Source organism: Petromyzon marinus, chromosome 54 (genome assembly GCF_048934315.1).
Source record: "Petromyzon marinus isolate PM22_M1 ecotype Great Lakes invasive population chromosome 54, UKy_Petmar_22M1.pri1.0, whole genome shotgun sequence".
In the NCBI taxonomy this organism is placed as follows: Eukaryota; Metazoa; Chordata; class Hyperoartia; order Petromyzontiformes; family Petromyzontidae; genus Petromyzon; species Petromyzon marinus.
Genome location: NC_133720.1, coordinates 740,659 through 762,050, shown reverse-complemented (window position 1 = coordinate 762,050; position 21,392 = coordinate 740,659). Strand labels below are relative to the sequence as shown.

At 50.5% G+C, this 21,392-nt stretch overlaps 1 protein-coding gene across 4 annotated transcripts; it reads right to left on the bottom strand.

Moving 5' to 3' along the window:
* Nucleotides 1-916: 916 nt before the first annotated feature.
* NUTF2 (nuclear transport factor 2) lies at nt 917-20,507 on the bottom strand. 4 transcript variants are annotated; one of them, XM_032974598.2, is made up of 5 exons: nt 20,364-20,507; nt 10,240-10,348; nt 7,507-7,578; nt 6,680-6,778; nt 917-1,926 (listed from the first exon to the last, which is right to left on the bottom strand). In XM_032974598.2, exons 2-5 carry the CDS (start codon nt 10,336-10,338, stop codon nt 1,810-1,812), a joined length of 387 nt encoding a protein of 128 aa, XP_032830489.1. In that variant the 5' UTR covers nt 10,339-10,348; nt 20,364-20,507; the 3' UTR covers nt 917-1,809. The 4 variants fall into 4 exon arrangements, with proteins under 4 accessions (XP_032830489.1, XP_032830492.1, XP_032830491.1 ...); XM_032974601.2 differs by having other exon boundaries at nt 20,322-20,400; XM_032974600.2 differs by having other exon boundaries at nt 20,287-20,371.
* Nucleotides 20,508-21,392: the final 885 nt, after the last annotated feature.

Here is a 21,392-nt window from a genome sequence, read left to right as displayed (position 1 = left end):
GAGCAGTCGGTGTGGACGGGCGGTCGGTGTGTAGGAGCGGTCGTGTTGGTCGGCGAGGCTTGGTGGTGGTGATTGGGTGGGGTGTAGATTGGTTGAGCTGTACAGCTGAAAGGGTGGCATTCGTGTAGTCTCGTAAGCATGGTTTTGAATCCTGTGTGCCAAGTTTTTAAAGGCTGTAACAATTTTACCCCCCCTACAATTCAGTTCCCTTTTACTATCACAGGGGCCTGTAGTGGTGAGATTCTAGGGCATCACCAGCTGTATAAATATATCAGCCATCAAACCACGAGATGAAGGCCTCCCCCCCCCTAAGCCGTCACCATCTCTCAATCCACAGCAACTACACACGAGCCGATTTCACGGCTCCATCTCCTCTCGCACTCTCCGCAGACAAGTTCCTCTCCTTTGGCTGCCACTCCGCCGTCTGCCTCGACGGCCGGTTGCTGCACGTTACGGATCCCACACAGCAATCTGACACTTTCCATTTCAAAAACTCCCAATTGTTTACCCCACTGTAGTACAACGGCATTCCCCGTCATCGTCCGCGTGCACCCAAACTGAGCCCACACGCCAAACCTAAAAAGGACAGGGTCCCCCCGCCTCCTGGAAGAAAACCGTAGCCCTCATTCACGGCACAATACTTTTTTCTAAAACTGATTTAATGTCGTTAACCGCCAAACATTCCAATAATTCAAGACAAGCCACACGGAGATAACGGTGTGCGGCGTCCTTCTGCGCGTTTGTGTAGAGTCAGAGCGGGCATCATCAAACCGTGGCCTACTAAGTAGTAGTAGGTCAATCTGTCCGTGCGAGGCAAGGAGGGAGCTCGTTGGGCCCAAGTGGCAGCAAGGGCTGAAAATAAAACGAGCGTGGCCGATTCAGCGTCAAGTATAATTGGGTATCATCCCAGAAGGAAGAGAGCTGTGAAGTCAACTTTATTCAGTGCTTTTGCCAGCATTTGCCAATGCGACCGGGGAAAGGAGGGGGGGACGGCGGGCAGGGGGACGACGAAATAAAATAAGCCAAAATAAAATGACAACTTCCAACATTCGTAAATTTTTTGGTCATTTTTGTTTTCGCTTTATCTTAAACTTTCGGGTAAAACATTTGACTGCTCATTTGCCCATATCAAGCCAATTGGAAACGCCTTCTAAGCAACCTCTCATCATTACACTTGCAGACGTCACTTCATTGGCAATTGGAAATCACCTTTATAAGTCGTCTAAACCAGTTTGAAAAAACATGTTTATGCTGCCACAAGTCTTCCTTGCAAAGTTCGGGGGTCAGAAAGAACACACACAGTGGTAATAATTGGCACCCGTGGTCGCGATCGCCAGAGTCGGTCGGGTCAGACTGCGGTGCAGCTCAAGTCGGCAGAGGCGTCGTTCTGCCACGAGAGTGCGTGGTACCAAGCGCACCGCGCGCGTGCGACCCTCATTTCGTACGTTTAGTTTTCCTTTCAAGGTTCGTTAAGCGTCAACAGCTGCGATCACGTAAGGGGGCACACACGCGCGCAACGCGATAAGTTTGGGCCGGATATCAGGTTGGGGGGGGGGGGGTTAGCGGATCGCGAGCGGGCGAGCAGAGCAAGGCAGAGCCGAGACATGTCAGGGAATGCTGGGGCCGGCACGAGAGAAGGCGAAGAGAAGGCGACAAGCGGGAAAGACGGAGGAGGATAAAGGTTTTCAGGCGGAGATGGAGCGGCGTTGGTGGTGGGGGCGGCGCTGGTGGTGGGAGCGGCGCTGGTGGTGGGGGCGGCGCTGGTGGTGGGTGGTGGGGGCGGGAGGCGCGGTGTGGGGAGCCCCCGATTCAGGTGCCGAAGTTGTGAAGCGCTAGCCTGAAGACGTCGTTGGTGCACACCCAGGTGTTGTTGATGTTCTTGAGGAGAAACACCTGGTGGAATCCCATTACCTGGTCATCATCCGCCTGCACAAAAACACACGGCACCCGGAGGAGGTTAAGGCACGGCACTGCAAGAGTGGAAAACACAAATGGATGCGGTGTGTGAGCACAAATACATACATAAAAAAAGAACACAACCAACGTCATTAAAATATATGGTAGGCTAACGTTTCACACAATGGTTCTCATGCAGCGCAGCAGAGGGGCCATGTGTCAAAGCGCCAGGCTCCAATATATCTCAGTAGAAGCCAGAGATGAGCACGGCCCCTCAAAAGCAAGGCTACGTGTTCTTGTATCCAAGTAGTGTGCTTGTATCAGAAGTTTCCCTTCAGCCACGGACCCAACAGTGTCATGTAAGCGTGCGTTGCTTAAATTGGTGCTCATATAAGCTGTGCTTATAGCCAGCTTCTACTCCATACATGGCTTCTGTTACAAGGCAGCAGTATAATGACGTACACAAAGGGTTGGGGGTGAGCATTGGAAGTGAACAGCTGGACAAGCCGGCTCGTGCACATTTGAATTTTGCTCAAATCGGGCACGAGACCACGTCGCCCATCTTTGTAGGCTGACCCCTATTCGGAAGCGGAGATTCCATATTCCCCTGGCAGGTGGCGGTCTATCCAAGCGGTGATCTCTGTTGACTTTGCACAAAGAGTTGCTTATTTTATGAACCCTGAAGGAAGCATATGATGATGTCGGACTGAACCGATCCCCGCCCAGGATTCATTTTCAAACCGTACCGATTTTGCCATTCGAGCGTTCACCCACAGCGTCACCAACCGGCCGGGCATGCAGACGAAGACGACAGCCAAGAGCCGGATCAGAGTTAGGAGTTCCAGCTCAAACTCCGGAGCGACTGCGCTTGTTTACGAATGACGCCACAATGCGTGCACAAGTCGAGTAGTGGTGTCAGCCACATGCACGCACGAGAAGATATCTAAAAGTGCATCCTTCACCTGTGCTTGACGACTAAAATAGACAATGGGAAATAAGTTATTCGAAAGATCTGAAACTTGTTACGTGACGTTACCACGAATGAGCATGTGATTGGCTACAGTGGAAGAGACTCGGGAGGCTACCATCTTCCCTCGGGGGAGTGAAATAAGCGACAGGCCGGCCCCCTCTCAAGCACAACAACGGCACCGCTGGCCAAGTCGACCAAGACAATCACAAGGCAGCATTCGCTACGGACAACCATGGGAGAGGATCACCGGGGTTAGTCACACACAGCACACGGAGGCAATTCACTGGCAGCCAGGAGGCGGGCGAAGACCCGGGTCCTTACGTGGAGGAAGGGAGGGAAGGAAGACAGCAGGGCGGCACCTCTTCTATCCGAAGTTGTGCAGCGCTAGCCTGAACACCTCGTTGGTGCACACCCAGGCACTGTTAACGTTTTTCAAGAGGAACGTTTGGTGGAACCCTAGGACCTGGTCGTCGTCTGCCTGAGCAGAGAGGGCCGAGGGACAGGGTACGCACATCGAGTCCGGCCAGGGTACGGGAGGGAGCGAGCGTCGAGGCTACGTGCGCAGCACTGGGCAGAGCACATCTCTGCGTGGGCCGCAGGCTGGCGCCAGCGCAGTGCTAACACTTGCGCCTCGTAGCAAACAATAGTGCCTGGGTTTGATTTCCGACTCGGGAGCATTGCTGGTCTAGTTCACTGAATTTTTTTAAACATTTATCTTCTGCACCCGTGAGCATTCTCCAGTTTTCTGGTGTCCTTTCGCACGCAAAAAAAACAATCGATCACGCATAATGTCCGACGTTTCACCATGTGCTGGCAGCCTCTTGAGGAAATGAACTGAGCAGCTCATCCTCTCCCTCAAATCACATATGGTTGCTGGCTGCTGCTGCTGCTGCTGGCGTTGCTGGCGTAGAGATCCAGCAACACACAACCGAGGAAGAAGTGAGCAGTTCAGTTCATTTAATTTCCTTATGAAGCTGCCAGCACGTGGAGCAAAACGTCGGACATCATGTGGAACCGCGAAAAAATACGAAGCGGTGTTCATTCACCAAGTAATTTTCGAAGGTGCTGCAAGAGACCATCTCTTGATAGTCTTCCAAGGTCAAGTAAAAAACGTTGATATTGTTGTCCTCACTGCTTCAAAAAGCGTGGGGTGGAGCTCATCTCAGATGACAGCCCCAGAGCAAGTGGTGGGGGATTCTCGGTGCCGATGAGCAACGCGAGTCAACCAGCGTTGGCGTTCAAAGTGGTAACCACACTCAATTTACCAACAGGAGAGGATTTATGGGCCGAGTCAACCCCCAACTGAGCTTTCAACGTCACCACGCTGAGATTGTTAGCACGCACTGCTCCATGGACTCGGTGACCTGAATTGTGCTCCTAACCACGAACAACATCCGTGGCGAGTGGTATCTGCCAGTACCCACGTAGCACCAGCCCAGCCCCGCAGCCCCGCAGCCTTTAACAACCCAGCGTGCAAGACGGTCACCCATCATCCAGGCATTATCCAGCCTCAACTCAGCTCTGCCTCCGAGAAGTGACGAGGTGGGGCACGTTCCAGACGATACGGTCATGGGCAGACGAACGGCGTTAGCTCTACGAGCGGCGTCGGCGCGATGCTGCCTCGCCCCCACGCCTGCCTGCACTTGCGATTACGCTGCACACATGGTTGTGAAAGCGCACTATGCATGCCAATGTGTCTATGCCTTCCAAGGTAATCTATGCACATCTTATTAAGACCGTACAAAGTAATCTTCCCTTCATATGCTGCATATTGGCAAGTGAACTTAGGGTGGATGTCCTGAAGCTGGGACTGTGTAGTCTGGTGGATGGCTCTGCGGTTCTCTATGAAAAAGTTTTCAGCCAATTCGTGTTTATACATGTCAGAGAATCCGCAGCACCCGGATAACACCCACCCATGCGAGAGGGTAACACTTTCCCATAAAGGGAAAGGTGGAGATGAGTCCACACTTTGGTGAACCGCCTTTTCCTTGCGAGCCAGGGTATGGCTCCTCGACGCCCACCACCCACGGATAAGGAGTTTCTCAACATTTGTGCAGTGATCCACCAACTCCCTCTGCCTCCACAGTGCCGGATTCCGGGCGTCGTGGACTGTGCTGGCTACGTGGCACTACCGTGGACGGTGCTGGCAACGCGGCACTACCGTGGACGGTGCTGGCAACGTGGCACTACCATGGACGGTGCTGGCTACGTGGCACTACCGTGGACGGTGCTGGCTACGTGGCACTACGGTGGATGGTGCTGCCAACACGGCACTACCGTGGACGGTGCTGGCTACGTGGCACTACCGTGGACTGTGCTGGCTACGTGGCACTACTTGGACGGTGCTGGCTACGTGGCACTACCGTGGACGGTGCTGGCTACGTGGCACTACCATGGACGGTGCTGGCTACGTGGCACTACCATGGACGGTGCTGGCAACGCGGCACTATCGTGGACGGTGCTGGCTACGTGGCACTACCATGGACGGTGCTGGCAACGCGGCACTATCGTGGACGGTGCTGGCAACGCGGCACTATCGTGGACGGTGCTGGCAACGCGGCACTATCGTGGACGGTGCTGTCTAGGTGGCACTACCGTGGACGGTGCTGGCTACGTGGCACTACCGTGGACGGTGCTGGCTACGCTCCATTAGGGCCCATCTATTTAGTACGCACGCAAAAATCTGTCCAAACTTGACCCCTCCCCACCTCCCTGTACGCGCACAGTCTTTTTACACCCCCCCCCCCTTCCTGTGTACGTACGTACGCTTGACGCACCCCCCCACCCCCCCCCCCCCCGAATCCTACAGAACGGCCGATATTTAATCCACGCAGAAACGATCAAGGATTCATAAAATTAACGTGTTTAAGCAAACAGATAGTCCACCACCGGACTAACTCATTTGAAGGCCAATGTAGACAAATTATTATCGAGGCTTAACCCCCCCCACCCCACGTTTCCTATGCGTACGTACATTGTCAGTAGACCCCCCCATACGCAAGCGTACGCATTTGGGTTAACCCCCCCTCCATGCGTACGTACTAGATGGATGGCCCCTTACCGTAGACGGTGCTGGCTACGCGCCACGACCATGGACGATGCTGGCTTTGCTGCACTACCGTGGTGGGTGAGGCCCCACCAGCCATCGGGGGAGCTGCACACTAAGCTCTGCTTACCCAACGTTTCTGCCACACAAGTCAACCTTCACCACTAGAGGTTGCCCCACTGATTACATGGTGTCACAAGTGGAGGACTCTAAGTATACAGTTTCAGCTGGAACGCCAAACAATCATAGCAGTTCACCACGGTGGACATGACGCGAGACAGGGTCAAGTAATGTAAAGAGACCATCTGTAAGTCTTCAGAGCCATGTTCTCATTCAATTAGGATAGAGCTGGAGGCAACTTACACCGCTGTGCGAGTTCCACAATCGTACGCATGAGATCTCCAAAGATATTTTTTTCTTTACAACACTTCGTCAATCCAATGCTGGACTAAGGCCTCCTCCACCCCCAACCTGCTGCGTCAGTCGTGGAGGTTGTTCGACCATACTTCACCATGCTGGTCATCAATGCGGGTTGATGAAGCGGGTGGGAACCCAGCACCTGCTCGGATATCACTCGACACCGATTTTAGCCGTGAACGGGAAAACAGTGCAGCACGCGAACTACCGTGCAACCGTTCCACCGCCACTGCCACCAAGACGGTTACTCGGTGAAAAAGCAACAGACACACGCTGGCCGAAAGAGCCAGCGAAGTAGGCAGGTGGGGGCAAGACATGCCGAAACTGTGCGCGTGCGTTCCACCGCTTACCTTGAGCTGACCCACGACCATACTGAGAATGCAGCTGTCTGGTGTAGGCTGGTGGTCTTGTGCTGTGATGCTGTGCGCTATTTTCGTGAACCGCAGACTCTGCAGGAGCAGCGCGAGCACACGCAACGCACGCACAGATTCACGCGCGTGAGCAAGGGCAAAGGTGAAACTAGGCGCGTCGGTTGCAAACCGCACCGCTCTGGCGATTAGGACCTTGAATGCAGCCGTTGTGGCAAGGTTTTGGGTTAGCCCGTGCATACGCACGTGTAGCAGACCTTTCGTCAATCCACTGCTGGATGAGGACCTCCCCATGCCGTGTGGGTCGTGCAGGGGTGTATTTGACCCGACTTCCCAATACATCTCTCACCTGTTTTTGTGGTCAAACTCCCCATTTCCGAGCCTGCTACCTGAACAGCTCAAAGTCTCGTTTGAGCAAAATGTCGTCATACGTTGACATTAAGTTCAGTCGTGAAAATTCTTACAGTTACCGGCGAGGATCTTCATCGGTCAAAATTTTAATGATACAATGGGCAGTGTAATTAATAGTATCTCTGTAAGCGTGACAATCCAGTGGTCCATGGATTAATTGAATAAATTTTTACATAAAACTACCACCTAACCCAAAGACAAATACGGAACATCGGATGGGCCACGGCAGGCCCTACACGTCACGTACGAAACACGAACCGAGTAACGTACACACGTTGACGCTCCGTCTGTTGTACAATGGCAGCACGGCGCATTCGCTGCGCTGCCAAAATCAAAAGGAGCAACGAGGACGACGAGCAGTGAAGCAAGAAAGGGGGGAGGTCGGGGAGGAGGATTACCGTGAGCTTCTGCATTATGGCTGCCTTTCCCTGAAACTGTTCCCCTTCCCAGGATAAGCAGGAGGCATCGATCTGTGGGCACGCACGCGGGAACACAGCGGGGGAAACGACACAGCACACAACCGCATCACAGCCGTGCATTCACCCGGCATGACCCCCCCCCCGCCCCCAACCTTGTCGTCGTTGGAGCTGGGGCTGTTAAGTCGATTATCCAACTGAAGATTATAAACGTCTACTTTTTGGGGGGTAAATTACCCAAGCCCCTTTAAAAAAAAATGTATCCAGGACTTCCTGTCTCCCGAAGGAGGGAAACCCCCGACAAGCCACGCCCAGTGTGACGACAGATCCGACAATGGCATCACCAAGACTCCGCCCATCACCTCCCGTCCAGCGGCCCCACATGAGAAGAGGCGAGATGTTTATTGTACCTATTTTTACGTCCGATTTGTTGTCAGGAAATGAACCGAAAATCGGTAATCAATTACTTAAGAGGACAGCGCCAGCTCTAGAAATGATCACGGCTTAAATGATATAGCAATGATCACGGCTAGAATGATTTAGCAATGATCACGGCTAGAATTATATAGCAATGATTAAAGCTGGAATGAAACAGCAATGATCAAGGCTATAATGATACAGCAATGATAATAGCTGACATTATATAGCAACGATCACGACTAGAATGATACTGCAATGATCACGGCTAAAATGATACTGCAATAATCACGGCTAGGATGGTACTGCAATGATCATGGCTAGGATGATATAGCGATGAACATGACTAGAATAATACAGCAATGATTACAGCTAGAATTATGTAGTAATCATTACAGCTAGGATTATATAGCAATGATCACAGCGGGAATGATATAGCAATGATCACAGCTCGAATGATATAACAACGATCACAGCTAGAATGCTAGAGCAATGAATGCATTCACACTGGCTGAGAAGAACAGAAATTGCCATCCAACTATGCCAAAAACTGCTCCAAAAATCACTAGAATGGATTTAAAAAAACATATCTTTATAAAATAAGTTTGAGACCAGAATAATTAGGCGTCTTATTTTAAATGAATAAATGCACTTAGAACATGGCGCTGGAAAACAAGGAGAAAACCGGTCTATTTTTTTGGTAGTAATTTATCTAAAACGTTGACAGTAAACCCAGTGAAACGCAGATTGCCAACACAATCAAAGGGCACAGTTGCCAGGAACCACCGCTGGAGAGGGTGCCTTCATATTGGCCTCGTGGGTGCCTTGATATTGGGTGCCTTTATATTGGCCAGGAGGAATAGGTCAGGAGGGAAGCATTTTCAAGTGATATTCTACAAACGCAACACACACTCTTTTTGAGATTGATTTCCATTTAAGCGCCGTTCGCATTCATTCAAAATGAAGGCAGCAGCCTCCATCGTATTGCTACATTACTGTAATATTGCCGAACATTTATCCGAAGGAAATGTGCCCAAGCTCTCCAGTCTTTTATATATTATAAGATAAGATGTTCTTTGCACCAATTCATTAATGTTTATACATGTGTGAGGAACCCAGAGCACCCGGAAAACTCGCAGATGATTGCTTAAAAGGAAAAAAAAGACATTTGGTTCTTGTAGATACTTACACAGGCAGGCCATGTCATGGGTTGTCTGTTACAAGCCAGAAGCGTTTTTTACAAAAAGAGAAACGGTAAAGGTGCAGCCCTGAAGTTTCTTGCTCACGCCACTGTGAGTGACGAACTGCGGCAGACCCATTTGCAAAGCTGGGCGAGCAAAGAGGGGGAGTTAATAAATTTGCCAATGGTTTCAACTGCCGTGCCGGGAGATCAAACAGGCGAACTCTGGATTGCAAGTCCAGTGCGTTAACCATGATACCAGGAATTGAGACATTCTAATCATTGCTCAGCACATTGATACAGCACTCCAGTGACACAGCGCTCTCAATGGATTCTAATAAAACGTCAAGGCAGCAAAGCTTGCTATGGCATCGCACATGACTGTGATTTTTAACCTCTATTTTTCTAATTGATTAAGCTTCAAGTGCATGTGGGGAGCCCAGGACACCCAGCCTGTGTGTCCACTTGTGAAGAGAGTTGCTCGTTTCTCGAGGTGACCGGGTGGGTCAGAGGTCAGAGCGCCGAGATCCTGGGTTGTAACCCAGGATCCCGCTTGCTATTAAATCGGTCTCACCAATGAATGCACAAAATAACCCCATCACCTTAAATTTGATTCTGTCCTTCACTTGGCTCAATTCCAGCTCTGAGAATTAAAATATCGGTTTCTGTAATGAGACGGCCACGACTTTCATATGTCGAGCGAGTGGGAGAGTGCTGCCCCCTATTATGTAGATCTTTATTCACTTGATATGTATTTTGTGTTAACAGATATCTATTACAGCGAATAGCATGCAACGTTAAAGATCTCTGTTCAAGCGGATGCTGGCGATCGCTTCATACGTGTAGACGCACAGCCCTTCGTCAATCCACTGCTGGATGGGGAGTTATTTGACCATACTTCACCACGCCGGTCGGTGTTGGTTCGGCGAAGGCACGGCGGAAAGGAAGCATAGTACAGTACAACATTGGATTTTGCTGCCCACAAGGTAGCTTTGATTCATCTCCACTCAAGCCAACAGGAGTCGCGCATAAGAGGCGCGTATGCCCAGCGTTTGTCTGTGTTAGCAGAGGCAGGCGCGGGGGGGAACGCCAGCGAGCAGAGCGCCGGCGCGACTCACGTAGAGGGGACTCAGCAGCGTGCGGTTGAGGTCGAACTGTTGGTAGTAGTGTTGGACAAAGCCAGCGCCGATCTGCTCCCAGATGGGCTTGGCGGCCATGGCGCTCGCCCTGCAGAAAAAAAACACATGCGGAGAGAGACAGCGCACACGGTCACCATCGCACGGAGACGAGACTGTTCCAGAGAGGTGGCCACCGGCGGCCCTTTCGTCGTACAGGAGCCGCCGGGTTGTTTTTCTGCCGCAGAAGCCGATGCGTGCGGCTGGCACGACACGCAAAACGATCGATTCCGCTGGCACAAAACGCTTGCACAATACGGACTGTGACAAAACCGATATTGCGACGTGTGAATCTGCTTCGTGCCCACTGTGGTGAGAGCACGCGGAACTTCTATCTGGCAACGCTCCAATGAACACGATGCATCCCTGCAAACAGTCGCTCACGCCACTGTTGGGAGAAGGGCCTTCACGAAAATGAGACTTCTTCGTAGAGGTGGGAGTACCCACACTTTACCCCACCACACACGATATGCCGTTCAACTACCTCGGTGCTCAACCGAATATGGTAACGTCCTAATCATTTTTCATCTCAGTGTGTATTAATTATCTGACACTGGTTCACAGTTACTGGCCACACCATGCACCTCAAAGACAAAGATCCCCCGTATAGCCTAAACAGACTGTAGGGGCAAGTGCGATTAGCGAGCACTTATGAAGGCCGGAACGGTACACGAGGGGATGGATGGCCAGCACTAGTCCCGGCCGCCTTTGTCTCCCCAGTGACGAGGTTCACACCGCACCAGGTACTCATTTGAGGCTGAGTCGACCTAGGGGAGGCCCAGGACCGGTTCAGATAATCGTCACCGGTGTTGGCCGTGAGCGGAAATCGAACCCGGGTCGCCGGGTTCGTAGCGCAGCGCGTTAACCGCTACCACCACTCCCCACACACACACACACACGAGAGAGACACACACACGAGAGAGACACACACACACACGAGAGGCACACACACGAGAGAGGCACACACACGAGAGAGGCACACACACGAGAGAGGCACACACACGAGACACACACACGAGACACACACACGAGACACACACACGAGACACACACACGAGACACACACACGAGACACACACACGAGACACACACACGAGACACACACACGAGACACACACACGAGACACACACACGAGACACACACACACACGAGAGACACACACGAGAGACACACACGAGACACACACACGAGACACACACACGAGACACACACACGAGACACACACACGAGACACACACACGAGAGACACACACGAGAGACACACACGAGAGACACACACGAGAGACACACACGAGAGACACACACGAGACACACACACGAGACACACACACGAGACACACACACGAGAGACACACACGAGAGACACACACACACACGAGAGACACACACACACACACACGAGAGACACACACACACGAGAGAGACACACACACACGAGAGAGACACACACACACACGAGAGAGACACACACGAGACAGACACACACGAGACAGACACACACGAGAGAGACACACACACACGAGAGAGACACACACACACGAGAGAGACACACACACACGAGAGAGACACACACACACGATAGACACACACACGATAGACACACACACACGATAGACACACACACACGATAGACACACACACACACGAGACACACACACACACGAGAGACACACACACACGAGAGACACACACACACGAGAGACACACACACACGAGAGACACACACACACGAGAGACACACACACACGAGAGAGACACACACACGATAGACACACACACGATAGACACACACACACGATAGACACACACACACGATAGACACACACACACGATAGACACACACACACACGAGAGACACACACACGAGAGACACACACACACGAGAGACACACACACACACGAGAGACACACACACACGAGAGACACACACACACGAGAGACACACACACACGAGAGACACACACACACACGAGACACACACACGATAGACACACGAGACACACACACGATAGACACACACACACACACGAGAGACACACACACACGAGAGACACACACATACGAGAGACACACACACACGAGACACACACACACACACGAGAGACACACACACACGAGACACACACACACACACGAGAGACACACACACACGAGACACACACACACACACGAGACACACACACACACGAGACACACACACACACACGAGAGACACACACGAGACACACACACACACGAGAGACACACACGAGACACACACACACACACGAGAGACACACACGAGACACACACACACACACGAGACACACACGAGAGACACACACACACGAGAGACACACACACGAGAGAGACACACACACGAGAAACACACACACACGAGAGACACACACACACGAGAGACACACACACACACGAGAGACACACACACACACGAGAGACACACACACGAGAGACACACACACGATAGACACACACACGAGAGACACACACACACACACACGAGACACACACACACACGAGAGACACACACACACGAGACACACACACACGAGACACACACGAGAGACACACATACACACGATAGACACACACACACGAGAGAGACACACACACACGAGACACACACACACGAGAGACACACACACACACGAGAGACACACACACACACGAGAGACACACACACACGAGAGAGACACACACACGAGACACACACACACGAGACACACACACACGAGAGACGCTCCACATCGCGCATTCCTCCTCTCGCATTTTCCCAACTGGATGCTACCGCCGCGGGGCGCCGGTCGCAACGCCCTCTCCGCCACGCCCTCTCCGCCAGGCCACGCCTTCTCCGCCAGGCCACGCCTTCTCCGCCACGCCCCCTCCGCGCAGCGCGGCTTGGCCAGGCGTGGCTATTTTGAGCCCCCGGTACAACGTGAATTCACCGTAAAGTTCGGCACAGGTGGTGCTTGCCGACTGTGGCTAAATAAAGGAGCCGCTGTCTGTATACATCAACGCCACTGCACCTAATGGTTTCAGACCCACGATGAACGACGAGTGAACTGCAGTCCCAGGGTCGAGTGCAGTGGTTCTCAACTCATGGGGCGTGCCCCCCTGGAGGGGTGGGGGGACGTGAAATGCTTTTGGTGGGGGGGGGGGGGGTCAGGCTGCTGTATGGATACCGTGCAGGAAAAAAATCTCGACTGTGCCAAAAGAAACGTCCACGCCATGGTATGGCGACAGGACAGTGATTAATCAACGTGAAAACAATGCCTAAGGCAACACCAATACACACGACACAAATGTCTTACTTCGAGTTCACTAAGAGACATGGACATGTCATCTCTGTGTTGTCGTTGCCTTAGAAACCTGGGAGGGGTATTGGAGACGGGGGGGGGGGGGTGCTTGGAGATGTTGACTAATAGACAAAGAAAATAAGCCTGGGCTGTGTGGGAAACGCTAAACATTATTATACAGAGCCTTACAATGAAGACCAAAGAGTACACCGTGCTGACGAGGCACATCGGTACACAAAGGTGAGGGTTGTGCTCACCTCTCACCCAGGTGAGGCAGCGTGAAGGAGCCCCATTGCAGCGAGGGCAGCTTTTGTTACAGGCCAGTCACGTGGGTTTCCTTCGCAACCAAATTTAATGGGAAGGCTATAATTAAGAATCGTCATTGATTAAGAGTCGTAATTAAGAGTCGTACAAAATGAACGAATTCACTCCCATTGAAGATCGATAAAACAATGCAATGTATCGAATCAACGGGGGATTAAAGTGTTTGGGTCAAAATGACAAGAATAGCACTACCACTAACACTACCACATGACGCCAAAAGGCGTACTTTTGGCGTCATGTGGTCGAGCACCAATTGGGTCGAGGCTCAAAAGAAAGCCGTCCCTTGGTGTGGACCAATCAGTTTCAAGGACAATGCATATATTATCATAGTATGTTTTTTGTTTGAAATTTGACTGCAGGTATTGTGGTTAATGCAGACATGAATCCTTGTAAAAAGGTTTCAGTTTTGTTGCCAGAAAGGGAAAAAACCCTATTATTACATTTTGGTACTGGCAAAGGAGGTCCAATGATGAAGAATAACACTGCTACAGTACGATTACTAATATCGCTTTTTGTAGATATTACTCCGCGATGTGCAGAACAAGCAGAGCACTTGCAAAGCCATGTAAAATTATACAGCCCGAGAAAGTAGATAAATGAATATCCCGCTATGAAATATAAACTGGCAATCTGGCTGCGTGTTGCTGCGTTAGAGCACTTCACTCACAACCAGAGCGTTGTGCTCATCAAATCCTAGCCAAGGAGCGACCCAGGCTAGAAATTCCTTCTGCAGCCAATTAAATGATTGGTTATCATTTTCTTTGGAAACCTACAATGGTCGTCCCTTAGACCCACTGGCACCCACCACGGAAACACTGCATTTCCCTTGCTAGCCCGGGGCCAACATTGGGGATAGGAATGGTCCCCCCATAGCTCGCTTGAGCAGGGAAACGCTTCGAATAGCTCCCCGATGCATTTCTGATGTGTTATCCTGAAGAACTGAAACTTGCAGTTCCTGAATAAGCTTCCAGCATGTGAAGTGAAATGTCGGACATCGTGACGAATTCCACGAGGGACAACCTGTATAGGCCAACCGTATAAACCTAAGCAGTCGTAAACTCCGAATCATCGTTAAACGTTAGGGGCAGCACTCATCTCTGGAGGTGGGCCAATGGTGGAACCAGCACATTCACTCCCACAGCAGCAGCAGCAGTCTATCCGTAGGACAACCACTGTTCACTCTACAAAAAGCAGTACTTTTATTATTAAGCTCTACCCTTGGCCACGAAAGAAAAGCAAAGGGCTACATTTTAGCAAACGTTAAAGGCTGCATTACACGGGGGCTGTGTTCTACTCATGGGCGGAGGGGGGTCACGGGGGCCAAGGCCCCCCCCCCCAAACTGGACACCTTCATTAATTTATTTGAGTTGTTTACAATTAAGATTATAAATAAGTTAATTAATTGTATGCACCCGCGATTCCGAATGTGAGGGACAATGCGAACACCCCCCCCCCCCCAATATAGAAGTCAAACTCCGCCTGCGGTTTTGCAGCATGAAGTTGCCACAGCTCGCCCACGTGCTCCGTGCCGAGGGGGTGGGGCCACTGGGAGGGGGCGTGTCGGTAAAGTCAGAGACACAGCAGAGCTGTGAACTGTGGCCCTGCTCAGCTGCTGCGCTCGATTGCTCTTGAACACGCCGAGTTTTGCGAAGGCAAACTAACGGTTAAAAAAGAGGTAAAGGCGCAGCCGTGCAATTTCTGGCTCAAATCACCGCTCGCGGAAGGGCCTCCACCAGACTTAGCTTTTTAAGAGAGCCGATGGCAGGTCATACGTGATGAGGCCACGTGTGGGTTCTAAGCTCTTCCAAGACATCGACGTGTGGAAGAGTAGGCCAAATACCCTCTAGAGGAGCTCTCTAGTGCTCTCTCCAATAGAGGTCTTTATGCCAGCAGTGGTGTGAACAATCCATTGCAGGGATGCACCTTTACTGACATATACCATGGCACTGAGAAAGCTGCAGGCCACACACGCTGCTGATCAAACTGAGGAATCCAACCTGGTCCAATGTTTTTCAAATTCTGCTGCAAGAACATTAATTCATAAGGACTTTTGGTTGATGGAACATTATTTAATTTACATCATGGGACCTCCTTTGCCAGTACCAAAATATGAGAATAGGTTTTCCCCTTTTTTCTGGCAACAAAACAGGTGTTAAGATGTTAAAACACCAAACTGAAACCTTTTACAAGGAAACATGTCTGCGTTAACCACAATAATTGTGGTCAGAATGCAAACAAAAAAAGTACCCTGATAACATATCAAAGACAATGCATATATCAGTGTTTTTTTTTGCATTCTGACCACAAGCAGTGGTTAACGCAGACATGATTCCTTGTAAAAGGTCTCAGTTTGGTGTTTTAACATCTTAACACAACTGTTTTGTCGCCACAAAAAAAGGGGAAAACCTCTTCTCATTATTTAATTGAATTAACATCTTCAACAATGCAAGCATCGTTAAAACCCGCCCTAGGTTTTGTGTTTATGAGCTTTGAAACGATAAGTTCTTGGTTTTAATCCCGTAATTAATTTTAAAATGCTTGACTGTGATTAAAAGCTACATGTTCAAAATTTCAAAACAGCAAAGTCATCCCACAGTGGCACGTCACTGACCCTTCCAGCTATTCAAGTCCTCAAACTCGACCTTTGAAGAGGACAGGAAACGCCTTGCATACAATATTATACATTGAAAATAATTTCACACTTCAGCTCACTGGCTGCTGCAGCAACATAAGATTAAATGCCACCTTGCACAGTCGATTATTGCCGTCGCCAAAATAAGAACGTCCAGAATGCACGCGGCCATGCATTGCTGTGGTCAGGATACTCTGACTCACAATCGGAAGGCTACGGAGTTAAATTCTGGTCTGGAGAAGACTCGGCACATCATCTTTCAAGGGTCCATAAAATGGGTTCTACTTTGTGGGAAGCAGAGATAATTTTGTCTTAAGTTGATAAAAGTCGACTGAAACATCGATCATTGTCTCAAGAGACACATAGGTAACAGTGATTAATTCGCATTTTAGCAAGGAGGAATGTAAAATTATGATCGAATGTGATTTGTCATAGTCTGCTGGATGAAGGCCTCCTCCCGGGCCACTGGCATCTCTCGCGGACTTGGTGATACAATCCACCGAGCTCCTCCTACACACGTGCCGATTTCAGTTTCATTGCTGCAGTGGTCAACCGCTCGAGCACGTTCCCTGCTTGTGCTGCCACTCCATCGTTAGTCTCAACCACCGGCCATCATCCCCCTTCAACCAACGTGTCCTGCGCAAGCCCACTTTTACGTGACGTCTTTAACCTGCGTATGTTCCAAGGTACTTATAATAGAGTAATACCAGTGTCTAGACAACCAGCTCGGACTCTCTTCCAATGCGAATCGGTGAATGCCAATGGCCTCACTTATGGTTACATTAAGGAAATATAATTCGAAAATGACTCTACTACACACAAGGCTATATCACAACTGCCTGCATACAGCGTTGACGTACGCACACACCCCCACAGTACAGCTGACATCACAACACAGGCGTAGTAAACGTCTCTTAATGCCCGTCACCAAATCACCCGGAATGCACGCGATCCCGTCAGATCTCAGAAGCTAAGCGAAGTTGAGCCTGGGCAATGCAATCGGGTTGTCATAGGGCCATGGGTCCAGCAAAGGGCGGTGCATAAAGTTCCATTGTTGTACTGTACTCCGATGCCCCCACGTGTATGCTACCCGCCTTCACCAACCTACTCAGAGCAGCGTGGTGAAATATGGTTAGAAAAACACCCATGGCCCACACGGTATGGGAATGTCCTCATCCAGCGGTGTATGGACAAAAGTGGGCTGTGTGTGTACACGTGTTAATGCAGTATTCCCTCGCACAGGACTGTATTCAGTACTTTGTGGCTACGTCTTGCTATTGCAACCCCACCCTGCTGTTCACGCCATCGCTCTGTGGTGGTGCAGTGTCAGTATTAAGCCTGCTGCTGCTGCACGAGGCGCTTACATGACAAAACAAAGCAGTAATTGTATTGTTATCACTTGCTATTTCTGTGCCATTTTCGAGTTGAAATTGCCGCATTCATATTCGATTCAGAATAACGCTGCATGAAGCCGCAACTGCTCAACTGCACGGAAACCATTTGAACATATTCACTCTCAACCCTAACGCCCGCACATGCACACACACCACCTTTCGTCAACCCACTCCTGGATGAGGGCCTCCCTATGCCGTGCGGGTCGCGAGGCATATTTCACCATACTTCACCAGGCTGGTGTATGTGTGGGTGGTGAAGACAGGGAATAGATGTGGGTGCACATAAATGCAGTTTAACTATAAATGTTCGACACTGCCTTCTGGCTGGCCACAATGTAGCTCCAAAGCAGGCTATAACACGTGTGTTATGCATGGTTGGTAGTGCATCCAAACAAGTGCTATACGATGGATATTCCACGCCCATAATTGAGTTCAGATTTAAAAAAATACTATTGATATTTATGGCAGTCCTCATCAAAATCCCCCCATGCTCATCATAATTCCACATTTCCATGACAGGGCAAATATTAATTAAAAGGAGTAAATCTAACACGTAAACCAATTATGAATCACAACAACCACCGTTCACAGTCACCCAGCACCTGCATATGAACGGAGTTCATCACTCCATCTCCAGTCCTCTCGGATGCCTTGCACTGAATATGAAACAGCATATCATTACTGGATTTAAAAAAAAAATATTTAGGATGTTATTGTTTAATGCGGATTGATCGCCGTAGATAAATTACATAACTGCGTTTAAATTAAATTTTCTCGCACGAATGTGATGTTCGTTCCATTAATTATAGTTTAAAGGATCTTAAGACTGTTGCTTACATATACACTCAATGCCAAACTAAATATATAACTGGTATACACACATTCTGGTGGATCGCAGCTAATTAGTTGACCAATATAATCCATTTGAAAACTTCAACTTGGACGTGTGGCCACAAAGCATGGCCTAAAAACGTGATTGGAATCAGAGAGAATAAAAGAGAAACACCTATAATCTTTGGTTCTTTCGGTAAAGTCACGTAGATAGAAATAAAACAAAATAAATCACGACGTTTCGATAGCAACACAAGCTGTTACCACCTGATACCAGGTTCTCTTCACAAGGCAGCAGACATCGCGGCAATCGCGATTTTCACCTGAAGACGATGGCTTTGAAAGAACCAAATAGTATGGATTCCAGCAGTCACGAAAGCGTAAAATCAAGATAGAAACGCCTATGTTGGTGAATATACGCAGGTCAAATGACATAATTCAAACTTCAGGGACTGATGGACGATGGCCTAGATTAATGACGGGAGTGGTAGTCTCTTTGTTCGGCTGACACTGATGTAGAACAACCATCATTTACACCGAGGTGGTCGAGAGCCAGATAATTGCGCCAGGAGTAGCGCCGTGTGTCGCTGTCGTGATGCCTCCTTCGCGTTGGCGAATCGGGCATTGGAGTCGTCGTGCTGCCGATCGTTGTGACCACAGTGACAAGCCAAAGAATGGGGGGGGGGACGCATCCGAGAGACGCGTTCCATCGCGTGGAGATGGAGCGATGGAACGAGCTCGTGTGCAGAGCAGGTGCCAGGGCACTCGTTTATATCGCGGTACCACGGGGGACGGGGGGCTCGGGGAGGCCTTCGCCCAGCAAGTGGATGCAGCACGACTCCAGCACGACGGCCTTCTTAGAGGCATACTCTTTGGTTCTATTGGGTAAAGTCACGTAGGTAAAAAATAAAATAACAAAAATCATTGTTATTGTATGTTTTACCTACGTGACTTTACGCAATAGAACCAAACAGTATGGAACCTAGCGGTCACGAAAGCTTTAAATCTAGAATTCTTAGAGGCACTCCCACACACGCCTAGAAGACACCGCAGTGACGTCACCGGAGAGCTTCTCGGCGTCCAACTTTATCCATCTCCTAGACGCGACGCCTCTTGGACTCGCACCGCGAGCCCTCGCCGTGGCTCTGCGACGAGACGGGGCTGGGCTGCGTGTGTGCGTGTTCGCCTTTCCGGGGTTGGAGTAGCTTCAACCAGGGGATCCCGGGGCGAAAGAAAGCCGGCGACTCTCCCAAACATTCCAACCAATCGCGTTCCAGAACGTACATCAAAAACTTTTGGCCGCGCGTCAAGTTTACTAAAAGAAATATATATCATTGACACGTATCGCAACATATGACTTGTACATGGCCGGTTTCCCCCCTTACTCCTTGCACACAAACGTTCTAACACACAAACACACACATGGCTCCCGATCCTATTCAAACCGCGTGGGCGCCCAGCACCACTCCCCGTCGCACCGACACAACATGGGCTCTTCCCAGCGAACGTTACCCGCTCGCGGCACATGCTCATATCATGGTAACAACCAGTCAGAAGTGCCGAGTTGAGGAGAGGAAGCCCTCGCTTACCGCGGCGCGTCCGCAATGGGCCTCGGCAAGGATTTTTGAACAGAAACCCCGAGAATGGCGGGAGCATGGATATGGGAGGGATGCCGATTGCGCGTGACGTCCTCAGCGCGCGCGTCGCTCTGGCGGCCATCTTGCGCAGGGCTAAACCGCGGCCTACGGCGACCGGTACCGACACGGGGGGGGGCGTCGCGGGCGGGTGACCAATCGGATGCCGTGGGGTGCCCCTTACCAAGATGGCTGCCACGCACGTGGTCGGGTCGCTCCCTCACACTTTGAGGGTGGGGGCGGATGGGGTCTGATTGGATCCGGTAGCGCGCATAAGCGCGGAGCGAGCCGTGCGCGCGGGCTATTGGTCGCGAGTTTGGCACGCGACGGAGCGTGTAAGCGCGCCCATTGGTCAGCGGGGTTTTTTTTTAACTGACCAATCGCATGCGCGGAAACCGTTTTTTTTACGACCGCTGATGTTGACTGGGAAATCGGTGGTGCGAATCGTGGCTGGTGGAGAGCGTTGCGGGACGCGGGTTGCGCGTGTCGAGCGGAGGAGTCCGCGTCGCTCATCGTAACTTGTGAGCGACTCTCGCATTTCGTCGAAGGCCGGGTCACTCGTTTGCGAGAGTGACGTGCGGTTGGCCGAGCCTAAACGACGAACGCGATGGGCAATTGTATCGATCCGCGGTTTTCGCGGCGAGATCGATTCTTACGGCCGCTTCGCGTGGTGGAATCGCGTGCCACGGAATCGACCGGGTCGTTGTTGATGAGACGACTCCAGAGTTGAGAGGTTTCCCTCGCGTGTGCGGTGACCACTTCCCTGTCCTTTATTACATTAAAGGCCACAATGTTATACAGTGGCGTGTCATTTGCATGAATTGCATTGTTTCTAAACAATAGATTTTTTATTAATCGGGGAACTATACCTCGGGCAATTATTTAAGGCGGATCAGTATCAAAGTGAAATAAAACCACATCGATAATTGCCTTAAAAGAGAAAGCAATGGCCTTTGATAGCACAACAATCAAACTAGATTCGAA